This window comes from Carcharodon carcharias, chromosome 8 (genome assembly GCF_017639515.1).
Source record: "Carcharodon carcharias isolate sCarCar2 chromosome 8, sCarCar2.pri, whole genome shotgun sequence".
In the NCBI taxonomy this organism is placed as follows: domain Eukaryota; kingdom Metazoa; phylum Chordata; class Chondrichthyes; order Lamniformes; family Lamnidae; genus Carcharodon; species Carcharodon carcharias.
The window spans coordinates 90,934,440-90,957,621 of NC_054474.1; the positions used below are offsets into that span (position 1 = coordinate 90,934,440).

At 38.4% G+C, this 23,182-nt stretch overlaps 1 protein-coding gene across 2 annotated transcripts in view; it reads right to left on the minus strand.

The window, feature by feature from the left end:
* The window catches only part of clint1a (clathrin interactor 1a), a 291,026-nt gene that overhangs the window by 57,444 nt on the left and 210,400 nt on the right, over positions 1 to 23,182 (minus strand). For both annotated transcript variants that reach the window (XM_041193077.1, XM_041193076.1), the window contains exons 2-5: positions 17,683 to 17,787; positions 15,314 to 15,410; positions 10,586 to 10,694; positions 9,053 to 9,217 (exon numbers count right to left, since the gene is read on the minus strand). In XM_041193077.1, the coding sequence (XP_041049011.1) occupies positions 9,053 to 9,217; positions 10,586 to 10,694; positions 15,314 to 15,410; positions 17,683 to 17,774 (463 nt within the window). In that variant the 5' untranslated portion in view covers positions 17,775 to 17,787. The remainder of the gene's footprint in view (positions 1 to 9,052; positions 9,218 to 10,585; positions 10,695 to 15,313; positions 15,411 to 17,682; positions 17,788 to 23,182) is intronic.

A 23,182-nucleotide genomic window follows, 5' to 3' on the forward strand; every position in this document is an offset into this window, starting at 1 on the left:
AAAAAAAACCCTTACTTTAAGTTAAATACAGTTTAAAAAAAAGTAAAATTATTTATGTACTTTAAGCAAAAACTAGAACTCTTATCTTTCCTTAGCTTAATCCATTTTAAACTGGAGAAAAACACTTACCCACTACTCACCAATCAGCTCTCACCTTTGTGCTGACATCACTTTTTGAAGCTTCCCTGCGCTCGCGCTGGTTCTGATCTCTCCGCCCCACTCTCACACTGTCTTGTGATGTCACTTGTTATTTTCAACAAGGACTGACTGCAGGACACTCTTCCCAGACTGCTTCACTGCGATGCTGACTGCACAACACTCTTCCCAGACTGCTTCATCACGACGCTGACTGCAGGACACTCTTCCCAGACAACTTCACCACGATGCTGACTGTAGGACACTCTTCCCAGACAGCTTCACCGCAATGCTGACTGCAGGACACTCTTCCCAGACAGCTTCACCGCGATGCTGACTGCAGGACACTCTTCCCAGACTGCTTCACCGCGATGCTGACTGCAGGACACTCTTCCCAGACCCAGTGATTTTTGTTTAGCATGTTTTGTTTAGCATGCAGTTTTTTTTAAAGGAACACAAAAAGTGTGTTAAATGAGGGATAGCTGAACGACCACTTGCAAGTTTCTCTCCAAGCCATCATGCCATGGAAATATATTGCCATATCTTCATTGTCACTGCATCAAAATCCTGGAATTCCCTACTTTGCAGCACTGTGGAAGTACCTGCACCAGATGAACTGTAGCAGTTCAAGGCAAAGGCTTCTCAAAGGTAGTTAAAAATAGGTAATAAATGCTGGCTATATAGGTGACACCACTTCACATGAATGAATTAAAATAAAAACAGTACATTTATTCCTTTGTCTGCTACTTTAACACAAACATTAGCCTTAAAATAATGGGTAGATGCCATTGCGGAACTGCTGACAAAGGAGTGTTACGTGAGAATAAGAACTGTTCATGCTGATCTCAACAATTAATTTCCGGTGTATAAATTACACCACAGTGCAGGTTATATGAGCTGAACATTATTGGGGGTGTGTTTGAAAATAAAATCTATAAAGCACAGATTATTAACTGAACTCAGTAAACAGACTTACTCAAATGCTTTAAGCTGGTTCTGTACTGCTTGACCCTATCATGGTACAACGCTCTCTCATCCTAATTCAATTTTTCTGCCAGCCTGATTATGGAGCTATCTAACAGGGGAAGTAAGTAAGTGAATCTTATGAATAATTAAGTAAGTGACATTGTGGGGAACTCGGAAAGACAGGCTAAATTTGCAGCACAAATCTAATCAATTATCTCTTATTGCTCAGTGCATGTAATCTAGGCACAAGTGTGTGTGCTACTGTAAGCCTTGTTAAGATAATACACTGTACTATCTAGGACAGAATAAATGCCGGTAATTGTCACTTCACTAAGGTGGCAAGAAACATACACAAGATTTTGCAATCCAAAGTACATAACCAATACTTCAGACTCTAAGTAAATGACAAATAACTACTAATGTTTATCAGTTATCAAAAATAAAAGTCTGGAATCTTGGTGAAATATTGTGAACAAAGTACTCCCGCCTGCTTTTTCTTCCCCCTTTCCTATTTTCCCTCTACTCTCCTGATGGGCAGCATGTCTTGCTGGGGTCTTGTTCCACATATTTCTTCATTAGCTTCGTAGCTCAATCAAATGGCCCTTCTTCATGGCTGAGAATCTACTGGCTGTTCTTCCATAAAATGAATGAAGTTCTATCCAAACCTAAAATCCACACAGATTTATTCTAGCTGGGTCACTAGATCATCATCATCATCATCAGGAACAATGGATGATTTTCTCATTCCATTGCCTAGTGGTGTTGAAGCCACTCAACATAAGCCAGAAATCAAACCTAAGCCTCATTATCACTAAGAAGTAGCATATTGTTAACTAACTAGATTTGTTCCAAGTTGAAGTGACCAAATGTTATGGACTTTTATCACTTGGATAGAACCAGCAAAGATCAGAAGTGGTTCAGTATATTTTTAATTAAACATCCAAGTAGAACAATCTTTTCAAATATAAATTTGATCCATAGTCAAGGTGCCACGATCAGGCAACCTTGAACCCTTCCCATATGAAGTCTCTCAAGGACATACTTCCAATTTCTCATCTGAATGCTATCCCTTGGCAACATCAACTGAAAACACAATTCCAGATTCTATGTGTAGGCTAATAAAACCCAGCTCCAATTCAACCGCCATCTTTCAAATCCTCTTTTTCTCTGAGCTGTCAATGCTGCTTCTCTGTCATCCTGTACTCGATGAGTAAAAAAATCTCTTCCAAACAGATACTGGAATGACCAAAGCCATTGTCTTCAGTCCCCATCACAAACTCTATTCCCTAGCCACTGACTTCATCTCTTTCCATGGCCACTATCTGAGGGTGAACCTGATCGCTCAATCCTCATCCGTGTTTGTATTACCCCTACATTTGACTATTTCAATGTTCTCCTAGCCAGCCTCCTATCTTCTGCTTTACATAAACTTGAGCACATTCAAAACTCAACTGCCCATATCCTAGGCTTACTAAGGCACAGAAACAGGTCATTCAGCCCATCAGCTCCATGTCAGTTGGTTGTACAGCAATCCAATTAGTCCCATTCTCCTGCTCTATCTCCGTAGCCCTGTAAATTTATTTCCCACGTTTCCTTTTAAAATCATTAGTCTCCACTTCTACCACCCTCTGAGGTTCCAGGTCGTTACCACCCTCCACATGAAAAATGTTCTCTCTCACATCCACCTTACAGTCCCTTTCATTAATTCAACCCTGTGCTCATCAATCTACATTGGTTCCCTGTCCAGCAATGCCTAGATTTCCAAAATTGTCATCCTTGGTTTCAAATCCATCCATTCTTTCACACCTCCCTACCCCTGTACAGAAACTTCATCAGCCTATAGTCCTCTGGGATCTCTGCGCTCCTCCAATTATGGCCATTTGCATATCCCCAAACTCAATGGCTCCACCATTGGCCTGCCTGGGCCCTAAACTTAGAATTCCCTTCTTAAACCTCTCTACTTCTCCTCCTTTAGGATGCGTCTTAAAACTTTCCTCGCGTATCTCATCACCTGTCTTAATAGCTCATGTGGTTGGGTATAAAACTTTGTTTGATAACGGTCCTGTGCAACGCTTTGCAACATTTTACCATGGTATAGGTAGTATATAAACATCATCTTTTTATTGAGTTGATTTATAGCCTGTTGGTCACCATGTTGTCATCAGTGGCCATGCCTCCATGGCTCAAGAAACTCCAGAAGTCAAAATGTATGTTGGTTACACCCATTGTATCTGCCATTTAATAGGTGGTAGATTTTCTTTTGGATTGTTTGGTGTCTTATAACTAGCATCTCTCGTAGACAACACTATATCTCACAATAATGTACAAGTGTCTAAACAATCTCTTTCCTCATTCATAATTATTCTCCAAATGTACTTCATCTCTTTCACTCTTTTCAGCTCTTAATGTGCTTTATTATGAATATTTGCCCTTAACCTTGGTTTTTTAGTAAGAATCTCTGCCATTGTGTCCACCATTTTTTTCACATTGACTAACTGATTCTAAAGAAATATCAGTCCTGCCCAATCTAGCCTTATTGCTGAAAGGTTTTTGCGCACAATGGACTGACAGCAAAAGCAAGAATAGCGATTTGGCAATTCTTGAGTAAATGTCGATGTCAACTGACACCATATATGCTTAAAGCAGATACAGTACAACTAATCAAACCACGGCCAAAATAAATCAACTACCATCTCTGTACTCTCACAGGACTTTAATTTAATCATTGCACAAATTCACAGAAACAAATGCGTGGGTTTCTATCGTTTAGGTACATGCAATTGCTTAAGTGATATAAAAATGGGAAATTATTATTAATAAATTAATCAAAAAATTAATTGGACTGAAGGTTGATAAATCCCCTGGACCTGATGAGCTACATCCCAGAGTGTTGAAGGCAGTGGCAATAGAGTTGGTGGATGCATTGGTGGTTATCTTTCCAAATTCTATAGATTCTGGAAACGTTCCTGCAGACTGGAAGGTAGCAAATGTAACCCCACTATTTAAGAAGGGAAGGAGAGAGAAAATAGAGAACTACAGACCTGTTAGTTTGATGTCAGTAATGGGGAAAATGTTAGGATCCATTATAAAGGGAGTGATAACTAGGCACTTAGAAAATAACGATATGATTAGACAGAGACAATACGGATTTATGAAAGGAATCATGTTTGACAAACCTGTTTAGAGTTTCCTTGAATATGTTACCTGTAGCATAGTTAAAGGGGAACTAGTGGATGTGGTGTATTTGGATGTTCAGAAGGCTTTTGATAAGGTCCCGCACAAGAGGTTAGTAATCAAAATTAGAGCGCATGGGATTGGGGGTAATATACAATGGATTCAGAATTGGTTAACAGACAGAAAATAGAGTAGGAATAAGGTCATTCTCAATGGCAGGCTGTTATTATTGGGGTACCACAAGGATCAGTGCTGGGGCCACAGCTGTTAACAATCTACATAAATGATTTGGATGTGGAGACCAAATGTAATATTTGCTGACAGCACGAAACTAGGTAGGAATGAGAGTTATGAGGAGGATGCAAAGAAGCTTCAAGGGAATTTAGACAGGCTAAGAAAGTGGGCAAGAATTGTTTTTAAGAACAGGACAAATGGAATATAATGTGAAATCATTCACTTTGTTAGAAAAAAGGCAGAGTATTTCTTAAATTATGAAATGTTGGCAAGTGTTGATGTCCGAAGGGACCTGGGTGTTCTTGTTCATGAGTCACTAAAAGCTAGCATGCAGGTGCAACAAGCAATTCGGAAGGCAAATGGCTTCATTGCAAGGGGATTTGAGTACAGAAGTAAAGATGTCTTGCTGCAATTGTATAGAGCCTTGGTGTGAGTGCACGTGGAGTATAGTGTACAGTTTTGGTCCCCTTATCTAAGAAAGGATATATTTGCCATGGAGGATGTGCAATGGAACTTCATCAGACTAACTCCTGGGATGGCAAGATTGTCTTATCAGGAGATTGAGGAAACTAGGCCTACATTCTCTAGAGCTTCAAAGAATAGGAGATGATCTCATTGAAACTTACAAAATTTTTTACAGGATGTGATAGGGTTGATAGGATGTTTCCCCTGGCTTGTGAGTCTAGAACCAGAGGGCAGAGTCTCAGAATAAGGCGCAGGTTATTTAGGACTGAGGTGAGGAGAAATTTCTTCACTCAGAGGGTGGTGAATTGGAATTCTCTACCAGAGGGCCGAAGAAGCTCAATCATTGAGCATATTCAAGACAGAAATCAATAGAGTTCTGGATACTAATGACATCAAGGGATATGGGGATAGCGCAGGAAAGTGGCTTTGAGGTAGATGCTCAGCCATGATCTAATTGGATGGTGGAGCAGGCTTGACAGGCCAAATAGCCTATTCCTGCTCCTATGTTCCTACGTCCTATGTTCCTATGTAATGCTTAAAATAAAAGAGTAGATTTATTAGCACCTGTAGAGAGAAAAGATGTGTTAACACTTCTGGTGAAGGATTTGAAATGCCTTCTCTCTTTACTGGTGCTGGTGTTTCACTTTTTGCCAACTCATTCTCTTTGTTACTAACAATACACAGTGTAATTTCAACATTTTTTTTTGATCAAAATGGGATGAAAGAATGAGCACAGATAGTTACTTTCAAAAGAAATTTCCAATAAAAACAATCAGGAAAACAAGATGGAATTCAGTAGTTTTTGAGAATGCAATGAAAATCGTCACCAGGTGAAACAATTTTGGATTTTTAGGAACTATCATGGAATAGGAACGTCTTAGAACACAAAGATGTGAAATCTTGAGATCCAACCATCTTTGCATGCGAGCCTGGTTTTTACAAGGGAAAACAAGCTAACTTTTGCAATACGCAGTGAAGTTTGGCAAAGAGAAAAATGTTTTATCTTGTAACAAAATTGCTCATCCATGCTTTTGTGTAAATACACATGATTACCCAATCAAGTCAGTGAGCTCATTAAATATGGTAGAAACTAAGTTGACAGTTTACAATCAAGAGATTTCAAACTAATAAAATAATTACCAGAATGCACAAATGTAATCCAATTCCCAGAGTTTCCAATAAAAACAAAAGTAACAAAGCTGCACCAAATAAATTCAAAAACTTCTTTAAATCCAACTTAAACCTTTAAAAACAATAGTTAGGCACTCTGTCATTTCTATGAAAGTTATCTTTGGGCATTTCAATTCAAGTTCAGGATAGCAATTCTTCTTGTTTTGATAAATAACCATGGCTGGAAAACACCAAAACCAAAATCTAAATAGACATCCTCTCTATGCTTCATGCTGCTGACCTGTTGGCAGATAAATCCAGAATCAGACCACCAAGATCTGTTGGCATTTACAGTCCGAAGTAATGAGAACATTCATGTAAATATTATACACGGCCCCAAGCTCCATGAAATGCATCCAAGCACTCACAAAGATGAAAGCACCTTTGACAGGGAAAATGTCTCAAGGCATTTCACAAAAGTATAACCAGACAAAGGGGTAGAGACGGAGTCATTAGGATGGTTGGACTCCTAATACAGGTTATAACATTTTTTAGAAAAAGGTCATTAGTCAATTTCTTACAAACTGACATTAGCCAGTTGTCAAATTTGAACACGCTTTTTTAAACTTTATCAAGTTTAGGATAAGAAATTCATTTTCCTGCACGTCTTCTCCAGACTGTGAGGTCAAGGGGATGCTTGGCCACCTGATGCTAGACCATGGCTAATACTACCTTTGGTCAGCTGCCCATTGAAAAATCTTCTTCAGGATTCCTCAACATGCCCTGCAACTTTCCCAACAGAGCCCTCTCGATTCTCTCAGCAACTCCCTATAACAATTCATCTATAATTGGGAATATTGAACCGCTATCTTTTACTTTTGAACATCATACAATGCTACAATAGATTGCATCACTGTTCCACCTCACACATCAAAGGAGTGCTGTACTAGTTTTCGTTAATATTATAGTCATGCAAAATGTGGCGATAAACACTGGAAATGGGGTGGAATCTGTACACATAAACTGTATGTCTGCAAGTGTGAACTGTACTGTAATGCAGTAATGTGTATACTAGTTACTTCAGCTCCTGTATTTGCACAGATGACAAACAAACTGATCTGCATTCTTAGCATAGCAGCCAAGTTAACAAATTGCATTCAACTACAGTCGTGCAAACTGCAAACCAGGATGAGATTAGTCAAACATCAAAACAATGCATTCTGCTAACTCTGAGGTGTAAAATGGCTGAAAGAAACAGGGGTAGGCCAATAACTTATTAGAAAATTACAGCTCAGGGCTTAAGGATTTAATGAACTAATTCAGCTGCATGTTTCTTCTACACATCATGTTCTAAGGTCATGCTATTTTTGCTCTTCAATAAGAATTAGTGTTCTACACAATAACATCTATGATAAACGTTGATAACAGCACAACTAAGCCAATAAGATCCTTTTCCATTACTGTAAAACTGTAGTTCTTAATTGAATTTTGACATTTTAGGTCCTGGGGTTCTCTTTCCCTTTGCTTCTCTAAGTCAAGATTTTCTTTAAAAAGAAAATTATAAAATCTAGTTTAACCAAAGTTTAAGCTCCTGATCAATTCACTATAATGCGCATAGAAAGTGGGCAAGAAACTAACAGTAATTTCTTCACTTCACCTCTCCTTTCCATCAAATTTCCAGTACCTTACCCCTACCAAACAGGTTTAAGCTTAGATTCTGGGTATTAGTAGGCTACTCAGCCTTAGCGATCCAGCACAGCCAATTGCAATCCTGTCCTTGCATGAAGTCCAGAGATTTACAGTTCCATCAGGTAGCACTGTGTGCATCACTTAGCAGCACCACTCCTTGCAAGTATGCACTGACCCTTGCTGGGAAATACAGACAAATGCATGTCTGGTGAGGACCACTTTAAGGATGACTGCTACATTCTTTCCATCATCAACACTCACTGTTTGGTTTCTCAGTTGCAGAATGGTCACTTGGGAGTATCGAAGGCCTATAAATGTGCATGGAACTATGCCTACTTGGGTTTCTGTTTTCATGAACGAAGAGGGATTGCAAATAGAGATGACAAGAAATGGATGAGGGGTAGAATGGATGGGTGAAGAATTTTTTCCTTGCAAATTTAAATGCAGTAGGTAGTAAAAGAATTAGCAGCTGTTTAGATTGTAATTCATGCAAAGTACTGACCTTTGTTTAATTTAACCCATAAAAGTAAGGGAACTAAATGCTGATGAAACAGAACTCATTTCAGACACTTAATGTCAGCAGATACTCACAGGTCAGTTACAGCAAAGTCAAATTAAAAGCAAAACTTCCTCCACACTGCCCAGCCCTGATCTCAGAAGATCATCCATCTTCGGCACCTGTGTTACATTTGATCCATTTCTCACGTCAGCCACTATATGATACCCAAGTGACAATGGCAATCAAGTGTCAAATTATAAGGAGTTCTATGCTGTAGGTCCATGCCCAACAAGATTCAGTTCAAGACCACACATTTCACTAATCCTTACAGGCAGCCCACAAAGTAGATCTCATCAGTCTGGATTGAATTTGTAACAACAAAAAATGGAATTCCTACCATTTCCAGATGTGAATTTGAAAGTGGAATTAGACAAGCTGACTAAGCCAGCAAAAGCCTTTCCAGCATTCCCTGAACAGACCAAAACATTTTGACAGTTAAGGTTTTAATGGTGAAGAGCTGCCATAATTCTATAGTTAGGAGAAAGCCTTGCTATATCCATTTAATTATGCAGGTTAAAACACATGTAAAAGATTGTTTGGAATGTAGGTCAGAGAACATTTCAAAGTTAGGTTTGAAATCTTTGTTTCGAAATGCAAATAGCTCAGCTATATTTTTGTTCCTCTTCTGAATCCTTGTGGAACTTCCAAAACAAAAACTTGAAAGTTAGATGCTTAACATGTTCATCCTTTTTTATTTACATTAAACATCTCAGTACTCACTATATCTAAAGCCTCCCATACTGTCTGAAGACACTCCAATATATTTGTCTTTGTTTTTCTTGGCTTTTTTCCGTTCTTCCCGTAGGCGATCGTCATCCTGCACAAACTCCACCAATTCCTTAACCTTCTGTCTCACATTTATTCCTTGGTCCTTGCCATTTTCATCTGTAGAGATCAGTGAAAATTGGGTAAACAAAGACAGAGAGTGATAAATGACATCTCCAAATAAACAATGAGACAATATGAAATGCACCTGGCAGGTACCTGGAATTATCATGTATTTATAACAAAAATATAATCACCATCTATCCAAATATATGTTCTGAGGATGATAGCATGCCAATAAGCACTGTTCAAAAATCAATACTAGAAAATAACAGTGTGAAGACAGCTTGAGTCTGGCGGAACAGGTAAGTTTCATGCTACTGATACTCTAAACCATTAAGTCAATTTTCTCCACTCTCCTCTGATAAGGATGACTCTTACTGGACTACAAGTACATGTGCATGCCAGTTCTCCTGTCCGTTTTTTTTTTGTGGTGAGAGTCTATGTGCTTTAATGCCCACAGGCTATTCTTGTAGAGCAATACCTAATCCACTAGCGTCTGTGAACAAGCACTTCCTAGCCACAGTCTTTAGATAGTGATTGGAAACATTAATACATTGGTTAGGTTTTCACTTCCTCAGTCCAAAGTAGTTGACACCACTTGTAACGTCCTTACCCACAGTCTTAAAATACTAATTTCACACCTGCATGGGCTTGAAGCAACTTTCATACGTGTATACAAGGTTTCTTTTAAAAAAAGGACCAACACAAACTGAAGGAAAAAATAGTGTGATTTGAATTTCAGAATTAGAAAAGTGTGTCGTGGTAGCTACATTTTTACAGCATTTGTCTGTACAATATTGGCTGCATCACTAATTACAAAATGCAATAAATGACAATTTTTGATAAACCCTTCTTCCCAAATTGAGCCATTGGACTTGCAATTGAACAGCTTTGTCAATCCAGCAGAACTTGTCCATATAAAAAAGGCACCTGGGTTATTATTAGGCTGCACATCTACATCTGACAAAGTCTATCAGTCAAGTTTTGGCTTTAATGTCAAAACAATAAAAACATGGCCTTATTGCCATTGCACTGTAAATATTATTTGCAGATATCCTTGCTTCTTCAAACAGATTAGTCTATGTTGGTGTATAACCTTTCCTTCCTGTGTAATTAAGGCAATTTCTTTATGAGCATCACAGGGGAGTCATAGCTGTTGTGTTTTTTTTAAAGAAAAACCTGAGCACTCATGTTGTGCTAGTTGTGTTGTTATTACCATGTCCTTTCTGCGAGTTCTTGTCTTCGCTAATTAATACTCTAGGGTCCCCAAATCTCAGATTCTGTACACTTCAGATAGTGCCACCAGTCACATTCTAATTAGTGAAGGAAGCTGATCTACTGGCTGAGGTGACTGACAACTCCGCTTGCTGTTATAATTTGCTCAAAGCCTTTTGTTTTGCTCCCCAGCGCTGGAGGTTTGCTTACCTACGAAATGGTAGTTCTCCATCGACCGCAAATCGTAAATGTGTTCTCTGGCACTGGTAACTACACGTTCTGACCCATTCCTTATGAGGTAAGCCAAAAGAAGCATGGACTGTAAAGGGAGGAAGAGGAAGAAAAAAAAACACACGATGAGAGAAAAGTGTTTCATGTTTGCGAGAACAAAGTCACACCCTGCCACATTGCTATGATTGCTTTCTGCTTTAATAAAGTACCGTGAATGTCAGCAGTCAGTGGGAGGAATTCCCAACACAAATCAAAATTGACAGCTGCATGATTAGTTTACCAACTGAACAGAACGTAAACAAATTTGCCTTCCACACAAGTAAAAATTAAAGAGATATTGATGCATTCACAACGTACTAATTAGTAGCATTCTTCCGAGTGAGATGGAAAAACAGTGACCTGGTCTGCCAATTAGTTGATGCACACACAAAATATTTATTAGCTTTAGTTATAATAACTGCAAAACATACTCTTCCACTTGACACAGTGCCCTTGCACAATTACGAAGGCACTATTTCCAAGATCCTTTCACTACAGAGTATACTAAAATAATATTATTTAAGGGTGGAAATCAGAGAATTATATCGTAAAGAGTAATGCATGTGACAGGAGATTTATGTTGTTACAAAACTTAATACCCATAAACTGATCTTTTACATCAGCACCATTTGGAGAAACAAAATGCTTTGCGCCTTCCTCTTTAATGAATGTTTTTGACCCCCTCCAGACAAAAGAAAGTAAAATTCACCATCAAGCGATGTGTCAAGCCTGCCACATAATGTAAACCAACAAATTATTTTTTGAATTATGAAGCATAAGATCAGCAGTCAACTAGTCATTAGGGAGTTTCGCTTCAGGTACAGAACTTCCTCCTAATCCGAATTTCATTACAGCTGACACCAAAAAGGAAAGACAAGCAGTTATTAGAAAAAAAATAAAATCTACACAATGACATAATATACTATAATATTCTGCACCTCTGCTGCAACCTGTAACCAAAACAGCTCGTCAAAGCTTGCACAATAACGAACACAGTAGGAGGTTGAGGAAATACACACAGAACCCTCTCAGATCACAGTCTGCCATAATGGTCACTACATGCCTGCTCATAATCAAACAAGCACACAGAATGAGACATTTCCTAAACACTAGCTTTGAAAGTTATTCTTTTGACAGAGTGCAGCTTTAGTTCAAAAAATAGGCAGAATGTATGGTGAATTGAAAGGATATAAACTGGAAATTTTAAAAAGTAGTCTCAATTATTTAGCATTTGAAAGCAATCATCCTGTTGAGATGTTGCAAATAAGGTAGCCTATAAATTAAATTAGGTATCCTCCCCAATTCAAATAGTACTGCAAATCAATTAAAAAATCCTAATAGTGAACATATTTGCACATTGCACTGTATGTTGACTGACAAGTGTTTGAAAGTTTAAAAAAAAATCCAGTAAAGATTTCACACATTAGGAAATAAATACTGTAAGCTCTGCATTTTCGTCAACAGACCAAATAATAGTCTGGAGCATTTGAACCTCGTTAATTACCATCTGCGGCTGTTTATCATCGAGTCTCAGCAGTAAAACACATTGGGGATTACTGCAGTTGTCTGTTACACTTACAGGAATATTAATTCCATGTTTTTATGTTATTAAGCAAAGGACACATGGGGTCATTGCTTCATGAACAGATTTGAAAACTTGTGCTAAAACATTGTAAATTACATCTATAACTGGATAATCAAAAAACAGAAGCACTGGATCCAATGATTTACTTTGTGCATCTTGTACATATATTAAACATGCAAGTTTCAAATGCACTCCTTGCCTTGTTTATTTAAAGCTGTCTAAAATCAGCTAACTCCAACTTTTTAATTAAATGCACCTTAGCAAAATTTATGAAAAAAGATTTGCGCACCTCAAATCATAAATAAAACCTGCCTTTTGTTTTTCATGTAATGGGGGGAAAGAAAGAGGGTCTTCATTGAAATTCTGTTCTAAATGAGCTGATGCACCTTCTGCAGTGAAGCAAGAAATAAAACCTTATCTTGTGAAAAGTTTCAAAATTGTACAATTGTTTTAGTAATTTGTAAAAGAATGGCAAGTAAAAAAAAATTTTGTAAAGCACTCTTCATAAATTCAGGAAGTCACAAAAAGTGATATACATTCAATGATGAGCTTTTTGAGATGAAGTCACTTTTTTGATATAGAAAAATGTGGCAGGCATTTGCGCACAAGGTGCCACAAATAGCAATGAGATAAATAACCAGATAATAGTTTTTTTTAAAAAAAAGTGATTTTGGTTGAGGGATAGCTATTGGCCAGAATTTCTGGACTGTAAAATGCTATAGGTGCCCAACATGGCACTGTGTGGTAGATTAAAGCCTGAAAAGTTCTGGTCCAAAACTTTGCATCTTATACAAATACTAAATAGATAGGGACTTTCAGAAATCAACTTGACAGCTATCCCTTTTAGTTTAGATAGTGAAAAATTGATTCTTCCTCCAATGGGAGGGAAATAAAACACAAGCTTCAACTTCACATGCCTCAACTTCACATGCCTCTCATCTGCCTCCAGGTCCAGTGGGATTAGTTCAAATGAAAAAGATTCAAGGTGTAGTTTTTGTTTTGTTAAGTTGATGTAACATTTCTTGGATATTTTCTACTATCTTAGCTCCAAACTAGTATTAGACTATATATCTTTACAATGGCTTGGCCTCAATTTGAAGGCCACAAGAAAAAAAAATGGATAAATACACCAGCATGCAAACATCTCAATGTAAAATAAGGTTCATTGTACATTAATTAAATGGAAGTCACATAAAATACAAATCAGCTCAATGGACAAGTTCAAACAACAAATAAAAGTGATAAGGTGCATTTACTGAAATTGTGAATTCTTTCTACAAAATTAACAACACTGAAAATTTCCTCAAGTTAAGAAGAAACGTTGATATGTGACCTCAGTTTTTAAAAAAGTAGATAGCTCCTTCAAACATGGACAATGAAACAGGCAAGTTCAAATACAGACATAGTCATTCTCTCCCAACTCAAAACAATTGAATTTTGGAGGATGAATTAACATCAGAGTTCTTCTTGTCTCTCATTTTGAGATATTTCAACTTCAAATTTTTGACTGAAAATGATCTCCAAAGTTCAATGATGTCAAACACTCAAGTAGGTCAAACCTATCTGATCACACCCTCAGCAATTTTCTTGCTGCAGATTCATCTGTCCATGACAGCACTGGAGGAGTGACCTGCACTCAATCTTTGTGGGGACCAAGTCTCATCTTTACATTGAGGATACTGTCCATCCTGTCCTGTGGTACTACCACCATGCCAAATGGGATGGATTCAGAACATGTCTGGTAGCTCAAAACTTTGCATCCATGAGGCGCTGCATACCATCAGCAGCACAACTGTATTCAATCACAATCTGTAACCTCATGGCCCGGCATACTACTTACTCTATCATCACCATCAAGCTGGAATCAACCCTATCTCAATGAGGAATGCAGGAGAGAATGCCAGGTGCAGCATCAGGCATTCCTAAAAGCGAGGTACCAACCTGGTGAAACTACCACACAGTACTAACGTGCCTGTTAAACAACAGAAGAAACATGCAATAGAGAATGCAAAGTGATTGCACAACCAATGGATCAAATCAAAGCTCTGCAGTCCTGTCCACTATCTACAAGGTGCAAGTCAGGAGCGTAATGGAATATTCTCCATTTGACTGGATGAGTGCAGTTCAACACTCAAAAAGCATCATCCAACACCACCCAGGGCAAAGCAGCCACCTTAACAGGCACCCTACCCACTACCTTTAACATTCATTCTCTCCTCGACAGGCATACAATGGCAGCAGTTGTACCATCTACAAGGTGCACTGAAACAACTCCCAAGCCTATTTCGACAGCACCCTGAACTCAAGCACCTAGAGGAACAAGAGAAACAGATGCACAGAAACACCACCACCTCCAAGTTCCCCTCCAAAGCACATATCAAATTGCCGTTCCTTCACTGTCGCTGGATCAAAATCCTGGAACTCCCTTCCTAACAGCAATGTTGGCATATCTACACCACATGGACTGCAGCGGTTCAAGAAGACGGCTCACCATGAGCTTCTCATGGGCAATTAGGGATGGGCAACAAATGCTGGCCTCCAAGAATAAAAAAAAATGAAACACTCTCTCTATTGGCAACGAAATACAAATCAGTTGTTTCTATCCTACTTGGAGTTAAATTTTACTGGGTAATGAAGTTCTATGCAATTTTTAAAATGACACAACGTTCCTAAATGTACTTAAGGCGGAATTCTAAAATTTTAATGTTAAAGACCCTGGTGCTCTGCACCTTTAAGAGAAAAGGGAAAAGAACTATCAGAAGATTTAAAATGGAAGAAAAATATAATGGTACGACAGAATGTACTGAAAGATGTGATGCAAATCACTTGAGATTTTAACATTTAAACCATTTTGTGTGATCTGAATTTAAGACAGATTGTGCTACCATTTGGCAGATGGTTTTGACAGCACAAATACTAAATTTCTTTAGTCAATTTTTCAACGTCAAAACAAAACAATAAAATCTGCTTTGTTTTCTACAATATATTAAACTCCTGCATATGATTTTTTACAAAGAAAAAGTTGTTGGGAAGTCTGAATGGGAAGTGCCATGAAATAGGAAAGGAATGCTTTGTTACCCCACCTTATAGACCCGCCTCCAATTCTTTTTATTGTCTTTCAGCATACGAGTCCAAAGCATGTTCATAACTTCAGGAAACTGCTCATACATAAACGTAGACCTACAAAAAAAAACAGCTTTAGCAGATCCAATATATGTAAAGAAAAAAAACAAAGCAAAACAACTGTGCAAGTGGAACCTTAGGCGTTTACTTTGTTCTATTTTTACTCATAAAAGGAAATTGCTGTGGGTGTGTATGCTCCCAGAGCAGAAGCAATAAATAAGGGCTGGCTGTAGGTGGCAGAATAGGTTTGGCATGCACACATAACATTTCCTTTTACAAATAGGCATTATGAATCAAGCAGTGCTGCAAATTATTGTCAGTACATTAACATGAAAGAAAAATGCCCCAGCAGATCCCCAGCTGGCTACTTAGAGTTTTCTGTGTTGATCTGATGTACAGCATATCAAATATTTAGTGTTATTACATATGTAACAGATGGTCTGGGGTGAATTGCAGATACAAGCTGGGTCCTTCATTGGTTTCAGATCCATTTGCTCACTAGCTTTAAATCTTGAAGAAAGCAAAAACACCCTGTGATCATTCATTATGTTGTACAGTTTATAAAACACATACAAAAACTTGTCATTCCTTGTTATTGTTCATGAAAAGCATTAACCCTGGAAGGACAGTTTTTAAGCATTGCATTAAGATAATTCCTTGAATAGGCACGACTTTGTAATGGCCAGTGGAGTCTAACTGACTTGGACTGGGGGAAGTGGTGGGAGGGTAGGGAACAAAAGAGAAGTAACTTACCTGATTTCTAATACACTAAACCGCTTTCTGACCAGCTCCAAAGCAGAATTCTTAAAATAGTAATAGCAAACACAGTCCTGAGCCAAATAAATATTTACACTTCTGGTGTTTTGATTGCTTAGCACAATGAGAGTTATTCATTATGTTTCTCCTATTCATCTCTATGTCTATCTAACCATGGAATTAGAAATACTGCTTCTGAATATAATGCTGCAAAGACATTTCTCATCCACCAATCAGAATGCAGAACCAGCATCTGTGGCCCTTCAACCAATTACATCGCAGAATAAAGACCACAGTGCCTTGAAGCTGTATCTCAGCACAGGGGCAAGGTAAACATCCAAAAACTGTTTTCAAGGTGCCAGGTAACATATGAAACATAATAGCATGAAACCATTTAGTTTTAATTTTGATTCAACCCTAGCCCGCTGCAATGACTAGGTGGACAGAGGAACAATATTTCAAACTTGCCATAATTTTAAAAAAATGTATAATGTAGTGCAAAGAAATCCAGATCCAAGTAGCCATCCATTTTACCAGGATTCAAATATAGTGGCTCCAAAAGAAACAGAAAAAAAACATGGTTTTTCTACTCTTTTAAAAACTGATTTAAGTCACCAAGTTGAATTCTTGACAAAAACAAAAATACCTGGAAAAACTCAGCAGGTGTAGCTTTGCCCCATGTTACTTTATTTGTTGTGAAGGTTTGTGTGAAGCTACATCCTTGTTCATGCAATGCTTTGTAATCTAGCAATCTATGGATTGCATCTATAGAGAGCATATTCAGGTATCTCAACCTAGGGTGAAATACTACTGTTTACAGGTTCATCACTGGTAGCAGTGGGACCAATTTGAAGCAAATACTACTGCACAATTGTATTCACAAATGAGCTTAAGCACAGTAACTTAAATGAACCTTGTAACAGTAAGATTTGCTAGGTTACAGTGCTGATCTCAATCATTTGTATATTGTTCTACTACAACAACGCAATCAGTATAAAGTTATTTCGTACAATGCATCAACTTGCTAGCTCCTGCAACCAATAACAAATTGTGCATCTTGATTTGCAGAGAAGAATGGGATTTTATGGGATAGCCTTTAGCATTCCCCACCCACCAAAACCAGTTAGAAAAATGATAGTTTTTATTAGTAAATATTATTTACACTGTAAAACTAGGAATGATGCAAGAGGTTTGTAGAGATAAAGTGATAACATTTTTTTCACTAGTCCTGTGTAGCTCAAGGCCATTAGGAACAAAACTTAACAAGCCATAATAAACTGCACAGTCTTCAGGAAGAGTGAGGTCAGGGCTGCTCCTGGAGCAACCTCATTAGGTGTTCCAGATCCCATGTGCTTTCCCTAGCCCATTCCTGTTCAACTGCATTTCACCCTTCAAGTGAAATGGTGTAAATTCAATTTCTTATTTTGAAATGCAACCTCATGACGAAAGCAGTAATATCACAGCTTTTACTCAAACAATAAATAAATCAATGGTTTGGACAGATAATTTAGCAGCATGCTCAATCCATTCATGTCTGGAGATACCCCTAGAACTCAGTAAGATTAGTACTTACTTGGCGATCTCTGCCATTAGCTGCCCTGAAGGTCCCCACGGATCATCATTGGTTGCTTCTCGAACCTTAGACTCGATCTCTGAATAATTCATAACCACATTTGTGCTGAAATGAAACAAGTCATACACATTACATTAGCATCAAAACACAACCACATGAAAACTTAATAATGACTCACTGACAGCTTTAATGAGATACCTCTACAGGGCGGGGAAAACATTTTTTGTGTCAGGCTGCCCTTAGGACACATCAGCACACATTTAACTTGTCTTAAATCAAGTGTTACTGTTCCATTAGCTTTCGTGAATAATCAAAGAGGATACAGTAGGTTTCATCAGGGCTAGAACCTGGTGCAATTTCAAAAAGAAAATCCAACTCCAATAAAATGGATACCAAACGTGCAGCCTGTTAATAATTATAGCTCGTCCTTTTCGTGGTCACATTGGCACACTGGTTTTCAAGCATTTCAGCATGGGAAACCCATTTCAAATATTGAAGCAATTCCCTGGGACCTTTTTGTCTTAGTCTTCAACAGTGTCAGCTACCCAAAGGAAAATAGTGCCAGCATCACAGAAAACATTTTTATTAACAGCGGGCCTAAGAAATTGCATGTTCCTCGGTCAACAAATGCAGAAGGATATAGAAATCTGATAACAGACAGAAATAATAGTCCTCTTAAGTCTACAGAATCAGTTTGAAAATCTATACCTTAGGATCATTTAGATTGTGCTTTAATGTGAGGCACTAGCTCAGAACCAAGACAATATTTAGTGCTCATCATGAAATCAGGATCTCTGTGGTATCATTTAATGAGCACCTCTTCGCAATTGTTTAAACTTGTGGATTCCACCATTATCATATAGTAGTGAAGCAGTCTGATTTAGTTAAAAATATATATATATACTCGGTAATAAGAAATAATGGTTTGCTTTTGACTTAAGAATTCTGTCTTCTTTCAGGCAGTGTATTTTGCACCTTGACACAGAATACAAGTCTAGTCTTTCAAATTAAGTATTAAAACACAGAAATCTGTTTCATCACCAGCAAGCACAGCTCCCTCCTAGAACATGTTGATGAAATTTGGTTATCTTTAATGCAATGTGTAAGCTTGACAGTTGTTATTTGCTATTTTCCTTGAATAGAGTAACATGACATATATTATATTGATGACTTCATACTATAACAGCATGCTCTCTTTTAAAGTGCCCTGCCCATTAACATACTTTGATGCAAACACTGATTTTGAACAGTTAGATAGATGTGCTTTGATGGAAGCAAACTGCAAAGTATAAGGGCTGTACCATCATAAACACTTCTCTTTCTTCAAACCTCAACAGCCTTTCTTATCTATATTGAGTGTATTACCTTCCATCATATGCAGTCTACATTTATTCCATTTAACAGATAGCAATCAGTGTTACGATTCTGCAAACATAAAGCTGCTGGTACATTTGAAGACTGTCACAAGCTACAAAAAGTTTCATTTCCCCGTCAGATAAAAATGTGACTGAAAATTGCTCTCTTTGCAATGACATTCATCTTGCACCAGGGGGCACTGCATTATACAAGTTAATAACAAACAATCAGATTCCAACCACCTGCCCCACCCCCAGCTTCCCATTTTAGCCTAAATAAAATCAAGGGTTCCTGGAAATAATGGGTGGAAAGAAAATAAACCCCCACCAAAAATAACTAGAAATAGAAAAATAGAAAGTGGAATGCAGAGATAAAAGTTGCAGTTTCTTTGTATCTAGCTTTTTCTTTTTCTGCCGTCATCTTGTATATGTCTGAAAACTCATTTGCCTCAGAGAGTTAAGAGACAGTTACCTGAAGTAAATGCTAGGTTCCTCACAGAACTGAAATAAAAAGCATAGTTTCTCTCTGCCAAGTGTGAAAATAAGTATCTCCAGATATAAAAGGTAAATTTTTTAAAATAACCAATGGTAAAATGGAGACCAGGGTCAGGCTGAGAGAGATAGGGCAAATCGTTTCATCTGATAATTGAACAGGTAAAGGAGTGGAGTTTGTTTTTGTAAAGGTTCAAAATGTACGTGCATCAACCTTGGCAGGTGCGAGATACAGATGGTGTATCAAATTGCCCAATGGCTCTTCATACAATGTATTTCATCTTGAATGATGAAACCTGCCTTTACGATACAGAAAATGTACAAGCAATGGTGTGTGTGTATATATGTATTGGCAGGGGTGGGGAAGGGGTGACGGTGGGGAAGAAGAGTGTTCGTTTGATCTACAGTTTACTTCTGTCCAGTTTCTAGAACTGTGTGTGTATTGACAGGATATTTCAACTCCCCTGTAGGACTAATTCAAATGCTACTTTTAGTACATGTACTCAGTATCTTGCTACTTCATTCAGCTTCTGTGTAATTATTTTCCCTTCTGAATTTAACCACTAATTTGTAATCCAAATCCAATGGTCTGACAAATCAGTATTTACTGTCTTTTGGAACAGACAGCAAAGAACAGTGGGGCATCTCATGTGGTCGCTGGTGTTTGCATCATAATGAAGGGTAACTGTTAAGGGCCAGAATGTCTGCGGAATGGCTATCACAGCCAGATTGCCACTCTGCTCCTTTTTTCTTACCTTAATCAGGAGCTGCACCTTCCTCACCGGACATTCACACTCGGACCGGGTAAGAAAAGTGCAATGCAGCCGGTTCCCAAGGCCATCAGTTGAGTGCGGCAGAGTCGGGCAAAAGGAAGCCACACCCTCTTTTCATGGCACTAACTGGTACCAGCCACACTGAGAAGTCAGGGAGAAGGTAAGTGTATGAGGTATGTGGGTAGGATAGGGAGGAGGGGATAGCAGGGAAGTGTCGGTTCAGGTAAGATGGGTCAGGGCTCAGGTGGTTAGTGGGAGCAGGGGGTATGTCAGATGGGTTGGGGGTTTAGTCAGGGGGGACTTCAGGAGGGTAATTGGGAGTGGGGTGTCAGGAGTCAGCATGATAGTTACCCAGGAGTTAGAAGTGGTTTTAATTATTTTTAATTCTTCTGACTTTTCCTGGGTAACTTTTCTGATAAGACAGTCGGAACCACCCGAAGTCTCCGATTTAAACCGGAGTTTAGAATAGTTCCAGTGCAGGGTAATCGCCAATCGGAAGTTTGAAATTCCAGGCAATTCCTGCATAGTCTATGCATGGGATCTCCAGGCCCTGCCCACCTACCACATTGTCTGGGGTACCTCCCAGATACGACGTCATGGAGATTGGAGGTTATGGGCCTTAGTCTATTTAGCACACACAAAGGCACAGGTTTCATTCACAAGAGATCTACTAAGATCTACAATAAGATTTAACAGAGTACAAAATTTAGCTTAAAAATTTGAGGTTTCATATTATTCCATATGCACACTGATCTGAAATGACCATTAGACCAATAGATACTCTAGTTCATAGTTAACCCAGGGCTTTCGCTAATGGAAGTGGAACTGGAGAAACTGGCAGAGAAACTAAGAGAAGTTAATAAGAAAAATATACCATCATGGAGATGTCACGGCAAAGCAAAAAATTAATTTGCAGACACCTGCACTTAAATAAGCTTCAAGAATGCTTTGCATAACATACTGCTTGGTCCAGATGTAACCTAAGTACTTGACATTCAGCTTTAGTTATCACTGCCTTCCTTCCCTTGCCTAACATGCAATGGATACTACATTAGAAAGCTAGTGAAGGACAAACGTACACACCACTAAATTCCCCTTTTGACTTGGAGGTGTTTAGTACAAAAAGTCTGTGAAATTCAACTACACCAATAATATTACTGTCATTTGCAAAATGTTTAAAGATTATGGAACAAACTTGAATTAGCTTTAAAGTTTCTATTACATTTGTCACTTATAGCATGCTGTAGAAGTGGGCGGATTTGAATACGATAGTAATCTACGCCTAAAGTAACATATTGGTGAGGTCCAAATAAAACTTCACAAAAAAGTTTTTGTTTCAAATGGACAGGATACAATCTGTATGTGTGCCCTGTTTATCCAAATGCGAAAATTTCATTTAACTACATCAGAACTGTTCTTTCGCCAGACCTGATGGTCTTCATTCATAAACAAAAAAGAGAATTCTGCAAATAATTATTGGGTTTTTACGCATCAGATTGCCAGAGAATCAAATTCTCAGATGCCCCTACCTAACAATACTGTTGATGTACCTACACCACATGGACTATAGCAGTGCAAGAAGGTAGCTCACCACCACTTTCTCAAGTGAAATTTGGGATGGATAATAAAAGCTGGCCTCTCCAGCGATGCACACATCCAACAAACAAAATCCATCAAGTTCCACAGTGGTCATGAAACACATAAGTGTGTAACAAAGAACCTTGCGTGCCTGGCATAAACCTGAAATTCATGTTCCCATTAATTTGCAAATATCTTACGTGGCTACTACCTGCATTTTCTTTTAGGATTTATCTACTAGTAAGACAATGGAGCAAAAAAAAACACTTTCCAAAACTACGGGCCCACAAAATTCAAACAAGATAATCCAGCAAATAATAGGTTCAAGCACAATTTATTTTCTTAGCTTCAAGGGCCAGGGTTTAGAGGAACCAGTTTAGACAACATTAGTCATTTATAGAGTGAGTGAGGATTCATGGTTTTTTTAAGCTGTTTGTAATTTTCATTTGGAGTCCTGACAATCATCCTGTGATCTAATTAAAGTTCCATGATATGGTAAAACAAAAACAGAATTACCTGGAAAAACTCAGCAGGTCTGGCAGCATCGGCGGAGAAGAAGAGTTGACATTTCGAGTCCTCATGACCCTTCAACAGAACTAGGTTCTGTTGAAGGGTCATGAGGACTCGAAACGTCAACACTTTTCTTCTCTGCCGATGCTGCCAGACCTGCTGAGTTTTTCCAGGTAATTCTGTTTTTGTTTTGGATTTCCAGCATCCGCAGTTTTTTGTTTTTATTTCCATATGGTGCCCTGCAAAGCCAGGGTCTGAATAAGTTTAAAGGCAAAAAACTGCGGATGCTGGAAATCCAAAACAAAAACAAAAATACCTGGAAAAACTCAGCAGATCTGACAGCATCTGCGGAGAAGAACACAGTTAACGTTTCGAGTCCGTATGACTCTTCAACAGAACTAAGGAAAAATAGAAAAGAGGTGAAAAATAAGCTGATTTAAGGGGAGGGTGGGACAAGTAGAGCTGGATAAGGGCCGGTGATAGGTGGCTATCACTACCACCTATCACTGGCCCTCTATCCAGCTCTACTTGTCCCACTCCCCCCCACCCCCCTCCCCACCCCACTTAAACCAGCTTATATTTCACCTCTTTTCTACTTTTCCTTAGTTCTGTTGAAGAGTCATATGGACTCGAAACGTTAACTGTGTTCCTCTCTAAGTTTATTTTGGTTGTGCTCAGTCTATTTCATTACTGAGAATTTTGCTACAACTCACCTGATTTTATACAGATTTTTGATGTTATGGGTGCCTGACTTATGAATTTCTTTATTATTGCTGTCTTACTTCCTATAAC